Genomic DNA, 17,779 nt, shown 5'->3' with positions numbered 1-17,779 from the left:
TAGGCCGAGTCAGTATGATGTGGCTCCGCCTTAGCCTAGCCGGTTTGGGCTGACTCGCATTTTCTGACAGTTTTTGGCGATGTTCGAGTTGTTTTCGATGCCGTTTTGGACTTTGGCCTTTAAACTTGGTGTAGTTTTGGTAGTTTTTTTACCACCTCTTCCTTCTATAATTTATGTGCCTACTGCATAAGAATCTGCATGTGCGCGTGTAGTGCGCAAAACTTTTGGATGCGTTCCTCAAGAGTTGAATATGTCCTTTTTACGCGGGTCCACTCATTAGTTGATGGCCTGGAGGAGGATCCATTCGGTCGCTGCTGTGGTGCTTGGTGCTTCCTGAATTTCAGATCCACCTCATAACAAATCCCATCAACCGGCTCTTGGGCTTTGGCTAGTTGACGTGCGAGGCGTTGGTGTTGCCTCTGATGAGTCCTCTTTGAAAAAATTGGCGCGCCTTCAGAAGTTAACTCCTTGACTGATGGAGTTCAAATCAACATATCCAGCTTCATTGGACGCCGAAAGGGTGCTATAAGGGGCAACTATAGCAGCAACGAGGAGACGATTATCATCTTGGGTCTTCAAATATGAAGACCGGCGGACCTTCCTTGAGGAGGAGATCCTCCTGCGCTTGCGAGGGGAGGAGGATCTAGAGGAGGAAGACATATACTCCTCGTACTTTTGTTGGTCGAACTCGTATTCGACCTCCGTATCAACCGGGATCAGGATCCTTGGTTGCGACACTATAGCCTCGTTAGAGAGGCTATTGGCTCCCACTGTGGTTGCCAACGTGTTTGCATCGAAAGTTGATTTATTTATCAAATCCATTACATGTTTATCGATTATAATGAATTCAAAAGAGTTAATCTTTTTATAAGATTACTCACTTACAAAAATAAAATAAGAATTGCAACTCTTTTCAAACACACACAGATGACGTTTATCACCCGCTGTTTGCGTGGGATCTTTACTTGTACCGGGGGTGCGTTAGTTTGTGGACCACCATGGATCAAATCTGGTTGATAGAACGAAAATTCAATACTCTTGCCTCACAAAGGAAACAATCGCAAAAGTGATAATCTCAACCAAGTGAGATTACGACTCTTCTCGAGATTAAAACCTAGTTTGATCCGGAGGAAAGGGGAATGTGCCTCAGATTTCTCGAATTCTCTCTTTTTATGCTGAAGAACTTTGCCAGGATCTACTAGCTTCTCTGAAATTTGTGATTCACTCTTCGCAGTGACAGCACCTCGCCAAAATTTTAAATCCACTACATATAGGACCCTAGGCTTGTATTTATAGGCTTCGGATGCAGCATTTTCAGATAAGAATTAATGATTTAACCTTATTCTCAGTTAATAACCGCTTAATCATGTTTAGGGATAGGTTCAAAATAGTTGGGGAGGCTCTGAAACGAAAGAATCTGGAGAAAACCATCAAAAAATGTGTTTTCGGCATTTCTGGACGCGAGCCACTGTAGGGTGGCTCGGAACTGTGCGAGTCACCCTATGGTGGCTCAGCCTTGGCCGAGCCACTTGAAGGTAGCTCGGCCTTGACCGAGCCACCTGGTCTTGGCCGAGTCATTTTGACACTACTCGACTGCCAGGGTGGTTTTTACGAACTTTAGGATTAGACATGTTTTGTCATTACGCGCATTTTGTCGTTTTGCTGACTTGTACACTTTAGTGATTCACTTCATGCATTTCGTTAACTTGGAGGTGGCTGACGAGTGCGCGTGCAACTTACTTTGCCATTCCAGTGGCTTGTTGCTACACCATCAACAGTTTGGCGCTTTATTGTTTCGACGGATCGTCGCCACGTCGTTTGACGGTTCGTCGCTTGATGGCTCTGAAGGAAATTCGTGCTAAATACATGCAAAAAATATAGCGGAATACTGTATGTATAATTATACTAAGCATGTAGAGAGCATGAAATACATAATAGGACCATCCTAATTAAATCTAACATAATGCCTATATTAAAGAGAGCATACAAGAGTTAGAAAGTCGTACTTCCGAAGCGTGATTCGACGGAAGATCGGACAACCCCTAGCTCTTGCTCTTTGTAGTAGAAAATCTCCTCATAGTGGATCTCCAAGTCTTCAAGTGGGCTTGATAAAATCGGAGTCTTCTTGAGACACAAGGAAAGATATCCACCCCGGGGTACTTTAAAATCCTACTACTTCCTCTTACTTAAAAATTGCTAGAGTTTAGTAAGAGGTAGATCTCTCTTCTTTTTTTTTATGGAAAGCAACTATGAATAAACCATTTATTTCATTTTTCCATTAACCATGAAAGAAGAAAGAGAGCTCATATTTATAGAGGAAGAATATGTCATGACATGAATGACTCATCCTATGAGTCGTACCATGAGTCTTCAAAATAATGATTCTCTCATGAGTCATGCAATGACTCATCTCATGAGTCATGCAATGAATCATGAAGAATCAAAACTATGTGCTAAAACCATGTTCCCAAACCATACCACCTTAATGACTCATCTCATGACTCATTAATCAAGGTATAATGAAGTGCGTATTTCATAAATGAAAATACGACATCAATACAATATTTCATAAATACGGTATTTTGTAATTTTTCAATCATTGATTAATAAGTCATCATATGACCAAAAAATCAATGAGTTAACCAAATGTCAATTGTTGACCAAAAAGTCAACTAGTTGACTAAAAGTTAATTTTATAGGAAAAATACTGGAATTCATTTTCTAAGCACATAGCATCTGATTTTACCGATATGCGTAACCGTTTATGTGTATACGGTAAAATCATATATGCTATCAATCATACGCATTACTCTATAAATTTATATTTCATAGGATTTAAGTACGCGCTTGGTGTGACTCTAGGGCCCAACTTAAGACTCGGCAGTGGATTATATCCACAAGTACAACAGTGATGCTAGCTACACATGAAGACTACCTGGGTATAAGTTATGATAAATATCTGTAAGATGCTAACACAATTTTATCAGGACCACTCAGTGATAATACCGTACAGTTCGATCTCTTCTTCAAACCATGTCAAACCATTGAGCCTAGGGTATGGAAAACTGTCAAACCCTAATTTCTCAATTAGTGTTTGTTGATATTAAACTCATAACCTTTAAGATCAAACTGAAACTTAGTTTATCTTATTTACCATTAGTGTTTGTTGATATTAAACTCATAACCTTTAAGATCAAACTGAAACTTAGTTTATCTTATTTACCCCGACCAAGGATTTTCAGATTATAGTTATATCAAACAATTTTATGATATCAACCCCCTATACTGGGAGAGAAGAATCTCATCTTGGCATCTCGATATCTACTTATGTCTCGAGATGCACCCAACAAGAGCCGTTATGCACAACTAAATAAGAATTGTGGTTAGGTAAAAGTCTAAGTACACCTATACTGACATGTAAGATATTGCACTCATGCCTCAGGTCAAGAGACTGCTATGTACTATATCACTTAAGAACTTCTATTTGTCAGTTAAATATAATTACCAACTAGATGTTCTCAGTGAGTCATTCAGTCAACTCATTCACTAATGAGTCACCTGTATACTATATCTTGATGTCTCATATCAATGATCTAAGAGATAAATCATCATCCTATCAAAGGAGAAATAGAGTATACACTAGTCTTCCCAAAGTGATGATGTCCCATTTCAACATCTCATCGACTAGGAACATTTTAGAATATACGTTAGCGACAAATTAGATCTCTTCATTACGATCATATCCGAAATGTCTAATAGTCTAGTATCATTCTAAGAACTTTATCTATATTAATATACCAGATAAATCTGACCAAAATAGCATTCTATTATTTTGAACAAGGATGTTATATTCATATAAGTCCTGTTATAATATACAATTATTGCCTGTTGGATACCTATATCCAACAAACTCCCACTTGCACTAAGGCCAATCATTGTAGTATCTAATACCTAATAGCTCAACAAGTTTTTCAAATTGTGTACGAGCAATTGTTTTTGTGAATGGATCTGCTATATTTTCTTTTGTGTCAACTCTTTCAATCTTGATCTCTTGGCAATCAACTATCTCCCTGATCAAGTGATACTTTCTCAGAATGTGTCTGGACTTATGGTGAGACCTGAGTTCCTTTGTCAGAGCTATAGCAGCATTATTATCACAGTATAAAAGTATTGGATCTTTAATGGTGTGAACAACTTCCAGCTCTGAAAGGAACTTTCTCATCCAGACAGCTTCTTTGGCTGCATCATTTGTCGTAATGTATTCGGCTTCCATAGTAGAGTCTGCTACTGTGTCATGCTTGTAACTTTTCCAACTGATAGCCCCTCTATTAAGAGTAAAAATATATCCTGAAATAGATTTACTATCATCGATATCGCTCTGAAAGCTAGAGTCGGAAAAAACCTCCATTTGGAGGTCACTTTTACCATATATCAAAAATAACTCTTTAGACCTTTTCAGGTACTTAAGTATATTTTTGACCGCTTTCCAGTGCTCTTCTCCATGATTATTTGGTATCTACTTACCAAACTGAGTGAATAAGCGATATCCGGTCTAGTACATAACATGGCATACATGATTTACCAAACTGAGTGAATAAGCGATATCCGGTCTAGTACATAACATGGCATACATGATCGATCCTACTGCTGAGGCATAAGGAATTAGACCGGTCTAGTACATAACATGGCATACATGATCGATCCTACTGCTGAGGCATAAGGAATTAGACTCATGCGTCGCCTCTCTTCATCAATCTGGGGAGACATCTTTTTAGAGAGTGAGATTCCAGAAGATGCAGGTACAAAACCTTTCTTAGAATTTTCCATGCTAAACCGCTTTAGCACTTTGCCAATGTATCTAGATTGGGATAATCCTAATATCCTTTTAGATCTATCTCTATAGATCTGAATACCCAGTATACAGGATGCTTCACCCAAATCTTTTATGGAAAATCTTTTTGATAGCCAAATTTTAACTGTTTTTAATGACGGTATGTCATTACCGATTAAGAGTATATCGTCTACATACAAGATAAGAAATGATACTATACTCCCAATTATCCTTTTATACACACATGGTTCATCTGGATTTTTGATGAAACTAAATTCTTTGATAGCATCATCAAAATAGATGTTCCATCTTCGCGATGCTTGCTTCAGTCCATAAATGGCTTTAAGCAACCTACACGCTTTTCCACTGCTCCCACTGACTACAAATCCCTCTGGTTGAGAAATATATATATGAACTCTTCTAAATCACCATTTAGAAATGTAGTTTTAACGTTCATTTGCCAGATCTCATAGTCATAGTGAGTAGCTATAGCAAGTAGGATCTGAATAGACTATAGCATAGCCATTGGAGAAAATGTGTCATCATAGTCCAAACCAGGTCTTTGACGAAAACCTTTAGCTACCAGTCTAGTTTTAAAAGTCTCTACTTTTTCATCTACACCCAACTTTTTCTTAAACAACCATTTGCAACCTATGGGTATCATCCATTTAGGAGGATTGTCTAAGATCCATACTTTGTTGGCGTACATAGAGTCTATTTCGAATTTCATTGCATCATGCCAAGGAACAGAGTCCCTACTCTAAGATGCTTGCTGATAACTAAAAGGTTCGTCATCATCTATGACGTGATCTAACATGCTACCTTCAACGAGAAAATCATATTGTCTCTTAGGTGCATTAGATCGCCTTGGATATCTGCGGAGTGGTTGAGATTCTTCTGGTATAACTAAATTTGCTAGTTCTAATAAATTATCAATATTGATTTGTATCTCTAAAATTTCTTCCAGTTCTACCATGCTCCCATTAATTTCTTTTTCAAGAAATTCCTTCTCCAAAAAGGTAGCATACCGATAAATAATTATCTTTTGTTCATCGATGTGGTAGAATTGATATCCATGGGAATTACACAATACTGAGCGTGCATCTAACTTTTTGGGATCTTGCTTTTTTACATAAGCATGACATCCCCAAATCTTAATATAATTAAGATGTGGTTTCATCCCATACCATATCTTATATGGAGGTTTAGGCACTGCTTTAGTTGGAACCATATTCAGTAAGTGTGCTGTTGTTTCCAACGCATACCCCCAGAATGAAAAAGGTAACTCAGTGTTACTCATCATAGAACGTACCATATCTAATAGGGTACGATTCCTCCTTTCTGATACGCCATTATGTTGTGGTGTAAAGGGTGGAGTAACCTGAGAGAGAATCACATTCTCTTTTAAAAAAAACCTAAGAATTCCGAGCTTAAGTATTCTCCTCCTCGATCCGATCCAAGAATTTTAACTTTCTTGCTTGTTTGGTTCTCTACTTCATTTTTATACTCGATAAATTTCTCAAATGCTTCAGACTTGTGTTTCATCAAAAACACGTATCCAAATCTTAAAAAATCATCAGTAAAAGTAATAAAATAGGAGTAGCCACCTCTGGCCATAGTAGACATAAGACCACATACATCACTATATATCAGTCCTAAGAGTTCTGTAACTCTTGCTCCAGTTCCCGTAAATGGAGTCTTGGTCATTTTACTTTTAAGACAAGACTTGCAGGTATCATAAGACTCAAAGTCAAATGGATCTAAATATCCATACTTATGTAGCTCGCCAAGTCTTTCTTTATTAATATGACCAAGTCTACAATGCCATAAGAAAACGTCGTTCACAACTGAGTGCTTTCTCTTATCAGTGTGATGAGTATTCAGAATTGTGTTTTGATTAAGAATATAGATGCCATTACACAATGTTCTATAAGCAATCAACTTTTGATTAAATATGATATTCATAACAATGTTCTCCAACTTGAATATATATCCATCTTTATCTAATAAAGATACAGATATTATATTACACATCATAGTTGGTACAAAATAGCAGCTATTCAAAATCAAAATGTTTCCATTTGGCAAAGATAGATGAAAATCCTCTACTGCAAGTGCTGTAACTATTGCAACATTACCAACTTGTAGCGTCATCTCTCCAGGTCCAAGTTTTCTATAGCTTCTCAATCCTTGTAACAAATTATAAATGTGAGATCCTGATCCGGTATCTAATATCCAAGATGTAGGATTTATAAAAAAATAATTCTGAGTAACAAACACACCTAAAGATGAAGCAACAACTTGCTTCTTCTTGATGTGTGAGGCTAAGAATTCTGGGTAGCTTCCTTTAACATTTCTCAACCAGTCTATAAAATTAGGATCGGTTAACTTGTTCTGTTATGATATGATTTTTAAGCCATACATTATGGCCTGAAAGAGAGAGAAAAAATTATTTTAGCAGATGTTCAATACATAAAATAGATTTGGTTCATTTTTATCTAAGTTATGCCTCCCACTATTTTTTAAGTCTCTCAAAACCTTATAAGAGGTGATCGGAAAACAACCCCTTATTTTCAAGTGGGATCAAGATCCAATTATCATTGAACGTATCAACCTTAACGAAAGCCAACAAATTGATACACTCAATAATTGGTAGACAAATTTTGTCTTTTACACTCTTGTAATTCTTGATATGATTTTACCCTTAGCCTTTTATGACCTTGACGATAGCTAACAAATCATAAAAACTAGTCAAGTTTGGACCCATCATTTCTTGACTGGCTCAAATTTAACTTATGCAAACTCTTGACGAAAGCCAACAAAGTCGCATAACCAATTTAAGCTATCCTTATATCTTATATACATATGAATACTATTTAACCATATAATAGTATTACCTTGACGATAGCCAACAAACAAAGTATTTATAAGCTTAGTAGTATTCAACTGAAATGATGAAGGGCTACGGACAATTTTATAAATATTTTACCGTAATCAAAATTTATATAGTTAAAAGATGCTCTATATTTATACTTGCAACAATTTAACTAGCCAGGAAAGCGCAAGATTGGTAGGAGGGTTCCGAGCTATTCACCGGGAATATTCATCGGACCTTTATTAAGTAACCACCGCTCTTTAAGACTATAACGCGAAAGATTGGGCATCACCCCTAATCTTAAGTTGGGCATCACTCCATGAGCTATATCTCATAATCACTTTCCTAGACCCTAGTTAAAAGTTCGTTCTAAATATATCTCTTTTAACTGCTACAGGTTTATTTATCTTTTACACTAACACTATGTTAATGTCGGTCTCACCACTCTATGGTCAATAAACTCTTATTGCCATGTCTCACAAAGTTTAAAAAGAGTTTTTATAATAAAAAACTATTTCTCTAGTGAGATAGATATATAAACTTTACAGAATATAGCTCCTAATTGTATTGACATCTACAATTAGGGCACAACCAACATATCAACATATGTAATATAAAACTTATATAGAATGGTAGTGGACAACTAAAGAAAATAAAATGCAACTACACTAATTATATTTTAGCAATCCATATGCAACTCCTTGCGGTGCTTGCTCCCTTACAAACTCTGTATTATTACAATTATATAAACATAGGACGTGCAAAACCCATTTATAATGGAAAAACCATCTCGTAGGATGGGTAATAATATTACATTAAATGTAAAGCAAAAGCTATAAATGAAATAACTAAACTAAGAAACCATACCTCCCACACCTGAACAATGGCCTATACCCGTAGGCGTAGTCCATATGATCGGTGAGCAAGTGCCTAAACCCGTAGGCGTAGCCCATGCTCGGGGAGGGAAGAGGTCGTAAATAATTATTACATTTCTAACTTTATTACATCAATACAAAACATGCAAGAGAATTGTTGCCCACTACCATCCATAAACATAACATCACGCAAGATGATATAAAACATATAACTTAATCAAATTTAAGAAATATGCATCTATCTAGTTATGCAACAAATTAGAAAACTAGATAACATAGGGATTACCCTAACTCAAATAGGACTATCATGCTTCTAACATACAACTACACTAGTTGTAAAAAAGTGTTTTGTAATTTATACAAGTGTTTTTACTCCTAAAAACTTATGAACCAAAAATCATATTTTTGAATCAACAATTAGTATAACTAATGACAAAACAACTTGATTAAATTAACTAGTTTCATTAAAACATCTTTTAATTAAACTAGTAATTAGAAGCAAGTACAAAGACCTCTATGAGTTAGATATTCATGTTAAGATTTAATTAGATGGAACCATGGCTCTGATACCATGAAGGAAATTCATACTAAATACATGCAAAAAATGCAGCGGAATACTGTATGTATAATTATGCTAAGCATGTAGAGAGCATGAAATGCATAATAGGACCATCCTAATTAAATCTAACATAATCCCTATATTAAAGAGAGCATACAAGAGTTAGAAAGTCATACTTTCGAAGCGTGATTCGGTGGAAGATTGAACAACCCCTAGCTCTTGCTCCTTGTAGTAGAAAATCTCCTCGTAGTGGATCTCCAAGTCTTCAAGTGGGCTTGATAAAATAGGAGTCTTCTTAAGACACAAGGAAAGATATCCACCCCGGGGTACTTTAAAATCCTATCACTTCCTCTTACTTAAAGATTGCTAAAGTTTAGTAAGAGGTAGATCTCTCTTCTTTTCTTTTATGGAAAGTAACTATGAATAAACCATTTATTTTATTTTTCTATTAACCATGAAAGAAGAAAGAGAGCTCATATTTATAGAGGAAAAATATGTCATGACATGAATGACTCATCCTATGAGTCACACCATGAGTCATCAAAACAATGATTCTCTCATGAGTCATGTAATGACTCATCTCATGACTTATGCAATGAATCATGAAGAATCAAAACTATGTGCTAAAACCACGTTCCCAAACCATACCACCTTAATGACTCATCTCATGACTCATTAATTAAGGTATAATAAAGTGCGTATTTCATAAATGAAAATACAACATCAATACAGTATTTCATAAATACGGTATTTCGTAATTTTCCAATCATTGATTAATAAGTCATCATATGACCAAAAAATCAATGAGTTGACCAAAAGTCAACCGTTGACCAAAAAGTCAACTAGTTGACTAAAAGTTAATTTTATAGGAAAAATAATGAAATTCATTTTCTAAGCACATAACATTCTGATTTTACCGATATGCATAACCGTTTATGTGTATACGGTAAAATCATATATGCTATCAATCATACGCATTACTCTATAAATTTATATTTCATAGGATTTAAGTACGCGCTTGGTGTGACTCTAGGGCCCAACTTAAGACTCGGCAGTGGATTATATCCACAAGTACAACAGTGATGCTAGCTACACATGAAGACTACCTGGGTATAAGTTATGATAAATATCTGTAAGATGCTAACACAATTTTATCAGGACCACTCAGTGATAATACCGTACAGTTCGATCTCTTCTTCAAACCATGTCAAACCATTGAGCCTAGGGTATGGAAAACTGTCAAACCCTAATTTCTCAATTAGTGTTTGTTGATATTAAACTCATAACCTTTAAGATCAAACTGAAACTTAGTTTATCTTATTTACCATTAGTGTTTGTTGATATTAAACTCATAACCTTTAAGATCAAACTGAAACTTAGTTTATCTTATTTACCTCGGTTAAAGATTTTTAGATTATAGTTATATCAAACAATTTTATGATATCAACCCCCTATACTGGGAGAGAAGAATCTCATCTTGGCATCTCAATATCTACTTATGCCTCGAGATGCACCCAACAATGTGGTTAGGTAAAAGTCTAAGTACACCTATACTGACATGTAAGATATTGCACTCATGCCTCAGGTCAAGAGACTACTATGTACTATATCACTTGAGAACTTCTATTTGACAGTTAAGTATAATTACCAACTAGATGTTCTCAGTGAGTCATTCAGTCAACTCATTCACTAATGAGTCACTTATATACTATATTTTGATGTCTCATATCAATGATCCGAGAGATAAATCATCATCCTATCAAAGGAGAAATAGAGTATACACTAGTCATCCCAAAGTGATAATGTCCCATTTCAACACTTCATCGACTAGGAACATTTTAGAATATACGTTAGCGACAAATCAAATCTCTTCATTATGATCATATCCGAAATGCCTGATAGTCTAGTATCATTCTAAGGACTTTATCTGTATTAATATACCAGATAAATCTGACCAAAATAGCATATTATTATTTTGAATAAGGATGTTATATTCATATAAGTCCTGTTACAATATACAATTATTGCCTGTAGGGCACCTATATCCAACAGGCTCGTCGTTTCAAGCTGTGTTTAGGGACCTATAGGCAATTTGTGACGCATATACTTTTATTTATATTTCCACTGAAAAGGTTCAGAACCGAGTTAAATGATCTTTCTACATACTAACATTAACAATTTGATAGTCTATTTACGAGAAAATATTCATTTAGAAATAAATGTATTAAACTGTTTTGATTTATATTCTTCTATACATTGAAAAATTAAAATCTAAAAATTCTTGAACACAAATTAATAAATCAATCTTACATGTCAAAATATAACTAAGTCTTACACTATAATTATTCTTTTAATAGTGATATAACATTTGCCAAAAAATGGTGCTCCTTCTGGGTCTTCACTGGGATATTATATGTTTGTTTAAACATCTATATAAATTCCAAATTAGCTTAAAAAGGTTTAATGAATAAATTAAAGTAAAATGCTAAACTAAATTATCAATTTTAATAAAATCTAAAAATTTATACCACGTACATTGTACGTGCAATTCGTGCAATTCACCTACTATAAAAAAAATCCAAGAGACAAAATTATCCAATTTACAAAGCCTGCTTCTTCGCGGCAAATTACATACACACGTCCTCAGCAACAATGTCACAATCATAAATTTAAAATTTTTTTTTTTTGCTAAATTCAATGATTTGGTCAAAGAAGGAAAAGAGGCGGCACCATCATAACTCTCACTAACTTTAATAGAAAATTAATTGTGCCCTTAGTAAGATAAGTAATAATCATTAAGCTACAAATTTGTACGCGTTAGATATTGTACGCGTTAAGAATCTATTTTTCCTAGTTTACATTGACTACTAGAACCTGGGTTATGGGCCCCCCTCTCCTTTACTTGGTCTTCCATAGGTCTGTACAAATTTTGTATTAATTTTACATATTAGTATATAAAATAACAATAGATTGCAAATAGTTCTCTTTAAAATTGTCCCTACGAATTTCTGTTATTGCATGTTAATTTCTCCTGCTTGCTTTATTGTATTCCCCTTCCTATTCTCAAATGCGTCAATTGGCTTGTCTTTTTAACTTTGTGACATAGTCTCATTCTCCTTCGTTTGGCTAAACAATTTTCTAAAAGATTTAAACAAAATTAAATATTAACATTTTTGTTCCCAAAAATGGATGTTAATATGACAAAGTTCTTTGTGTCAAAAAAACTTTTTATCTTTGAAGAGCTGCATTACATAATATTAGATTTTATTCCAATAATATTTTTTTTCCTTATAATTTATCTCTTACAGGGTTTCAAATAAGTTATTGATCAAAGTGTTTCATCACGTATGGCTCTATATTCTAGTGATTTTTCTTTTTTACAGCTGAGAATTAGCTTTGGTTCTTTGAATAACCATTTTTTTGAGTAAAACATGATTTGACGTCAAACAAAAAATTTAGAATTTTACAATTTGATGTGAAAAGGATGGATATAATTAAGACAAAAAAATCTGATTATGAATGATTAAGAACCCAGGTAGAAAATATTATCTTATGTTTAACATATTGTTTATTTATATATAATCGTTACTCAATATTTGGCGGCTATGATTTACAAACACAAATCTCTTCTTCATAGCTAAGAAATGACCAATTTGTAGGATCCTAAATTCAAACCCTGTCATATCTTTATATATCCTCTTTCCCTTCTTCTCCAGTCCTCGATCAAATACTCCAAAATGTCCCTGCGCAGATCTTTTCTTTCATTCAGGTCCTCATCCTCTTCCCATTTCAGCGATCGCCGGATCCAGCCTCAACTCCAGCAAGATTCAACGGCGGAGGATTCGGATCCGGTCACCGATCGGTCAGATGACCGGTGGTCCCGGTTACTGCCGGAGCTCCTCGGAGAAATCATTCGCAGGGTTGAGTCGAGCGAGGATCGATGGCCGTTGAGGAAGAACGTGGTTTCTTGCGCTTGCGTTTGCCGCCGTTGGCGGGAAATCACGACGGGGATGGTTGGATCGCCGAGGGATACTGGAAAGATCACTTTCCCTTCGTCGCTTAAGCAGGTTGCTCGATTTGATGTTTTCAAATGGGTTTCTTTTTTGTTGGATTAGGTTTTACTTATTTTGTTTACCCTTTTTGGTATTCGATACATTTTAGATTAGTTTTCCCCAATTATTAACTGGAAAAGAGTGATTTTTTGGGGCGTTGTTAATGAGAATGATGCTGATATACATGATCTCTTGTATTGTTGGAACTTTTTTGATGTTTCCCCTGTGAAAGTATGTTTTCTGGATATTTGGAATCCTACCCCTCATTTGATTTTAACAAAAAAGAAAAAAATGTTTTTCCCCCGGTTTCTTGTGTGGTTTTTTTAAGATGGTATGGGGAGTTTTAGATTTGTGTCTGCCTTCTGAAAGTTATTTTCGTGTATTTTCATTCTTTCCTGATTTAGATTTAGAAGAATTCTGAAAATTTTAGGAATACATGAAGTATTTGGCGTTTTGTCCCTAATTTAATTAATGAAAAAAGTTTCTTTTTTGACTGAGATATTATTGTTGGAGGATCTGCTGATGCTATTATTATTCATTGGCTATTGCTTATATTATTTTCTGCTACTTAGAAAGTATCTAAATTTGGGTTCTTTTGATTGATGTGCCGATTGCAGCCAGGGCCGAAGGAGCATCCAATGCAGTGCTTTATCAAGCGGAATAAGAAGAACTCTACATTCTATCTTTATCTCAGCTTGACCCAAAGTAAGATGACGTTCTTAGAAGGCTTAAACATTTTCTAGATTTAGTTGCAGATAACCCCCCTCATCTATACCTTTACTAGCACTTAACGTGTCTCAATTCATATATTATTCACTTAGCACCCCTCAATTCTTGAGGAAGGAAACGGGTGTTATCTACAATTGTCTTTCTATAACTCGTCCAGGACTCCGAGGGCTTGCTTATACATGAATTGAAGGATGCTAAGTGCTAATAAGGGAGGTTATTTGCAATTTGACCTATTTACTATGATTCATTTTCTTGTGCCAAAGTGCCCGCCTTTGGTTATTTGTTTGTTTTAATAATTTATGGTGGCTGTTGGGTGGTGGAGAGAGTTTGCTTTTGAATAGTTCTTGGAGGAGTCCTGGTTTCTCACCCACACTTTTGGGAAAACAAAACTTGGACTTTTGTCTCTTGACTTTTATAATTGAGTTAGTTGAGCGATAGAATGAGTCAAAATTGATAGTTTCTAGGGTTTGAATGAAGTATTTGAGTATATCTCTTGACTTTTATAATCGAGTTAGTTGAGCAATAGGAGGAATTAAAAATTGATAGTCTGAGATCTGCATGAAGTTTTGAGTTTGTAGGAGTGCACACCAAAAATACTATTAGATCTGTCATTGTCATGGTATAATTGGCACACTTACCTCAATTGATGCACTCAAGGATGGAAATGTCTTCTCTTGAATAGTAATTTTTTGCAGTGATTTGAATATCTTGTGGAGTTTTCTCCTTTATGATACTGTAGGTCTCCTATCAGTTAGGATGAAATTTTGAATCAGGCGTAATGCTTAATTGTTCAACTAGAGATCTAAATAGTTAATATGAAAGATCTCATAACTCATTGAACATCCTGTTATCATAGAGGCGTAAACTTCAGCTATGTCATTGAATAATTTGTGATGTTCAGGCAAGCACTAAGATGGTTTTCTTTTGAACCATGTTTCACCTTGCAGACCTTTTCCAAGTTCTGATTCAATAAAATTATATGTTTAACAATTTGCAGTTCAGGTTGTAACCCTAGTCTTCTGACACCAGATAAAAACTCACACAATTTACTCTTGCAGCCTTCATGGATAAAGGAAAGTTTCTACTGGCAGCTAGAAGGGTAAGGCGTGGTGCCCACACGGAATATATCATCACACTTGATGCTGATGACCTGTCCCAAGGAAGTAATGCTTACGTAGGAAAGTTGAGGTAATTTATGGACATGTATATTTAAAAAAAAAAAATCCATTCTGGTCTGCAACTATATTTAATTATACTTCGTTAAATTTTGTGTTTACCTCTTATAAACCTATTCAAACGCCTTAAGGATTATTTGTGAAAGTTTCTGGCCTCATTCACAAAGCAAGTAGAAACTATTTTGTCATTTCATTGTTTAGATATTTTGTTATTTCAATTCTTTGCATGTTGTTCGCACCCTGCGTGCTCAGAGGCTAATGCAAATCATAGAAGTTTCCATGTTTTTTGTATGACAGTAGAAACTTCCAGCCTTTTTCCAATTGCCTTTTTCTCTATAGGATAGTTCATAAGCTTAAATTGCATGACCAATACGACAGACTTGCTAGATTTTACTATTGGCCAACTAGCCTTATTTGAGACCACTCAGTTAATCATAGTTTTCTGTGGGCGGTAGTTTCTCTACCCTGGACATGATTATGTTATGAATTCATACGTGACTCTTTCATTGGATAAAGTCTCATATACCCCTTATCTTCAGTCAACTGCTCCACCTCTGATGTGCAAGTGGAAAGCCTTCCCCTTCGACCCATTTTCCGTGCAACTTCTGAGTCTGCCTTTTTTTTGGGGGGAAGAACTTTTGCATTACGGAATTGTGCTACTTGGCTAAAAACAAATCTGTGGGAGTTGGTTTGCAAGTTTGCTTTGCGCAATGATGTTTTCTGATTCCCTCTTCTCTGGCTACTGTTATATTTCTAATCTTATTGCAGATCTGATTTCGTGGGCACTAAGTTCACAATATACGACAGCCACCCACCTTTCACTGGCGCAAAGGCATCAAGCAGTCGAACGAGCCGACGCTTCACCAGCAAGCAAATCAGCCCACAAGTTCCGGCTGGTAATTTCGAGATTGGCCATGTTTCGTACAAATTCAACCTTCTCAAATCTCGAGGACCAAGAAGAATGTTTTGCAGATTACAATGCCCTCCAAGCGAAGAATCCACCAAAGGAGAAGAATCATCTCAACCTCTATCTGTGGTATTGAGGAACAAAGCTCCTCGATGGCACGAGCATCTTCAATGCTGGTGCTTGAATTTTCACGGGAGGGTAACCGTTGCTTCTGTGAAGAATTTTCAGCTTGTTGCAGCTCCGGATCCATGTCAAGTGAGTGGGGTTGGGGATGATGAGACAGTGCTGCTTCAATTTGGGAAAGCTGGAGATGATATGTTCACAATGGACTATAGGCAACCACTCTCGGCTTTTCAAGCTTTTGCCATTTGCCTCACTAGCTTTGGTACAAAGTTTGCATGTGAATAGAAATGCTTAGCTCCTAAGTTATTGTTGCGGTTATGTTGGTGGACATAAATTGGGCAAGCGTGTTGTATATTTCCGATGTATGAACGATGTTGCTTTTGGATCAACCAGAGAGATGATGAAGCAGCTACTGGCATCACTGTTTCTGTTTGACGTTTCTTATGTATTATAAAGAAAGCATGGCCTTGGGTCTTGGAGTACGTATGACTTTCAAGTGGTTTGCTTTATGTACAGATATTGACGTGAGCAATTATAGGATGAACTCAAATGAACTGGAATGGATTCGGTGTATATCATCATTCCTCCGAACATACAAACATAAGAGTGAAGGGACATGTATTTTATATTCAGCCACATAAATTACATATGACTAGTTCAACAAACAACAAATAGAAGAAAACAGCAAATAGAAAAGATAGGATCCGGGGATGCAGGGCAAGTCGGACAAGTATTTTCAAACTCCAAATACTCTCTCTCTCTCTCTCCCTCTCAACAAGCTCCAAGTCGTAAACAAGATTGTACAAGCTCACTTTTTACCTCGCAGTTTCACTCCGAGAACTCTTTCCAGTTTGACAATGATTTGCTGGTTCGGAATGGCCTTTCCTGATTCGTACTCTTGGATCACTTGAGGTTTCTCATTGATCAGCTGGCACAAGATAGATACCCACAAGCATAAGATTAAATGCTATGAATCAAGTTATAGGGCTCAAAGAAGAGAAGAAAATACCTGGGCAAGCTGTGCCTGTGTATATTTTTTATCCATTCGTGCTTGCATGATGTTCTTCTTCAATTCAGTTGGCACCCGTTCATCTTGTTAAATATAAAATTCAGATGTCAGGAAATGAAAACACAATGCCATTAAGTACATAACAAAATAGATAAGAGTAACTAGCTATTACAGAAGATATATGTAGTGGATTTTCAAATGCTTATTTCTAGTCTTAAAACTGGTTTGAGCGCAAAAGCATTAATCAATGACAAAGAGACCACTTTTCCATTCAACGGTAAATTCTAACCTTCTTATATTATAAGTTCTAAATCTTCTGATTAGGAGATGATGAAGTCATGTCCTACTTATAGGGGTGCCAAACGGTTCGGTTTTATCCGAACCGACCCGCATCCGTATCCGAACGGATGCGAATATGATAAGCTATTTTTAAAACCGGGCGGATATGATTTCGGATACAGATCCGGTTTCGTTTTTTCGGATACGGATTCGGATATGAGTGTATGATTCGGTTGCGGATACGGATATCCGCATTTCAATAAACATAAGGATTCAGGTCCATTAAGGTATCAAAGTTTCAAACCCGTAATCGCTAACCAACCCAAAACCCAACTAAAATGTAAAAACCCTAGCCTCCACTGGAC

At 35.9% G+C, this 17,779-nt stretch overlaps 2 protein-coding genes across 6 annotated transcripts in view; one reads left to right on the top strand and one right to left on the bottom strand.

Moving 5' to 3' along the window:
• LOC109823859 (tubby-like F-box protein 1) overlaps nt 1-16,608 on the top strand; it is a 32,864-nt gene extending 16,256 nt beyond the window's left edge. For 4 of the 5 annotated variants that reach the window (XM_020390308.1, XM_020390301.1, XM_020390292.1 and 1 more), the window contains 3 exons: nt 13,810-13,897; nt 14,980-15,109; nt 15,865-16,608. In XM_020390308.1, the coding sequence (XP_020245897.1) occupies nt 13,810-13,897; nt 14,980-15,109; nt 15,865-16,411 (765 nt within the window). In that variant the 3' untranslated portion in view covers nt 16,412-16,608. Of the gene's footprint in view, nt 1-12,842; nt 13,208-13,809; nt 13,898-14,979; nt 15,110-15,864 lie in introns of those variants that run through there. The other variant, XM_020390276.1, reaches the window with a different exon arrangement.
• LOC109823896 (multiprotein-bridging factor 1b-like) overlaps nt 16,728-17,779 on the bottom strand; it is a 7,992-nt gene continuing 6,940 nt past the window's right edge. The window contains exons 3-4 of the mRNA XM_020390332.1: nt 17,136-17,218; nt 16,728-17,054 (exon numbers count right to left, since the gene is read on the bottom strand). Of these exons, the coding sequence (XP_020245921.1) occupies nt 16,935-17,054; nt 17,136-17,218 (203 nt within the window). The 3' untranslated portion in view covers nt 16,728-16,934. The remainder of the gene's footprint in view (nt 17,055-17,135; nt 17,219-17,779) is intronic.

This window comes from Asparagus officinalis, chromosome 1 (assembly GCF_001876935.1).
Source record: "Asparagus officinalis chromosome 1, Aspof.V1, whole genome shotgun sequence".
NCBI classification, from domain to species: Eukaryota; Viridiplantae; Streptophyta; class Magnoliopsida; order Asparagales; family Asparagaceae; genus Asparagus; species Asparagus officinalis.
This window is presented reverse-complemented; position numbering and strand designations above follow the sequence as displayed.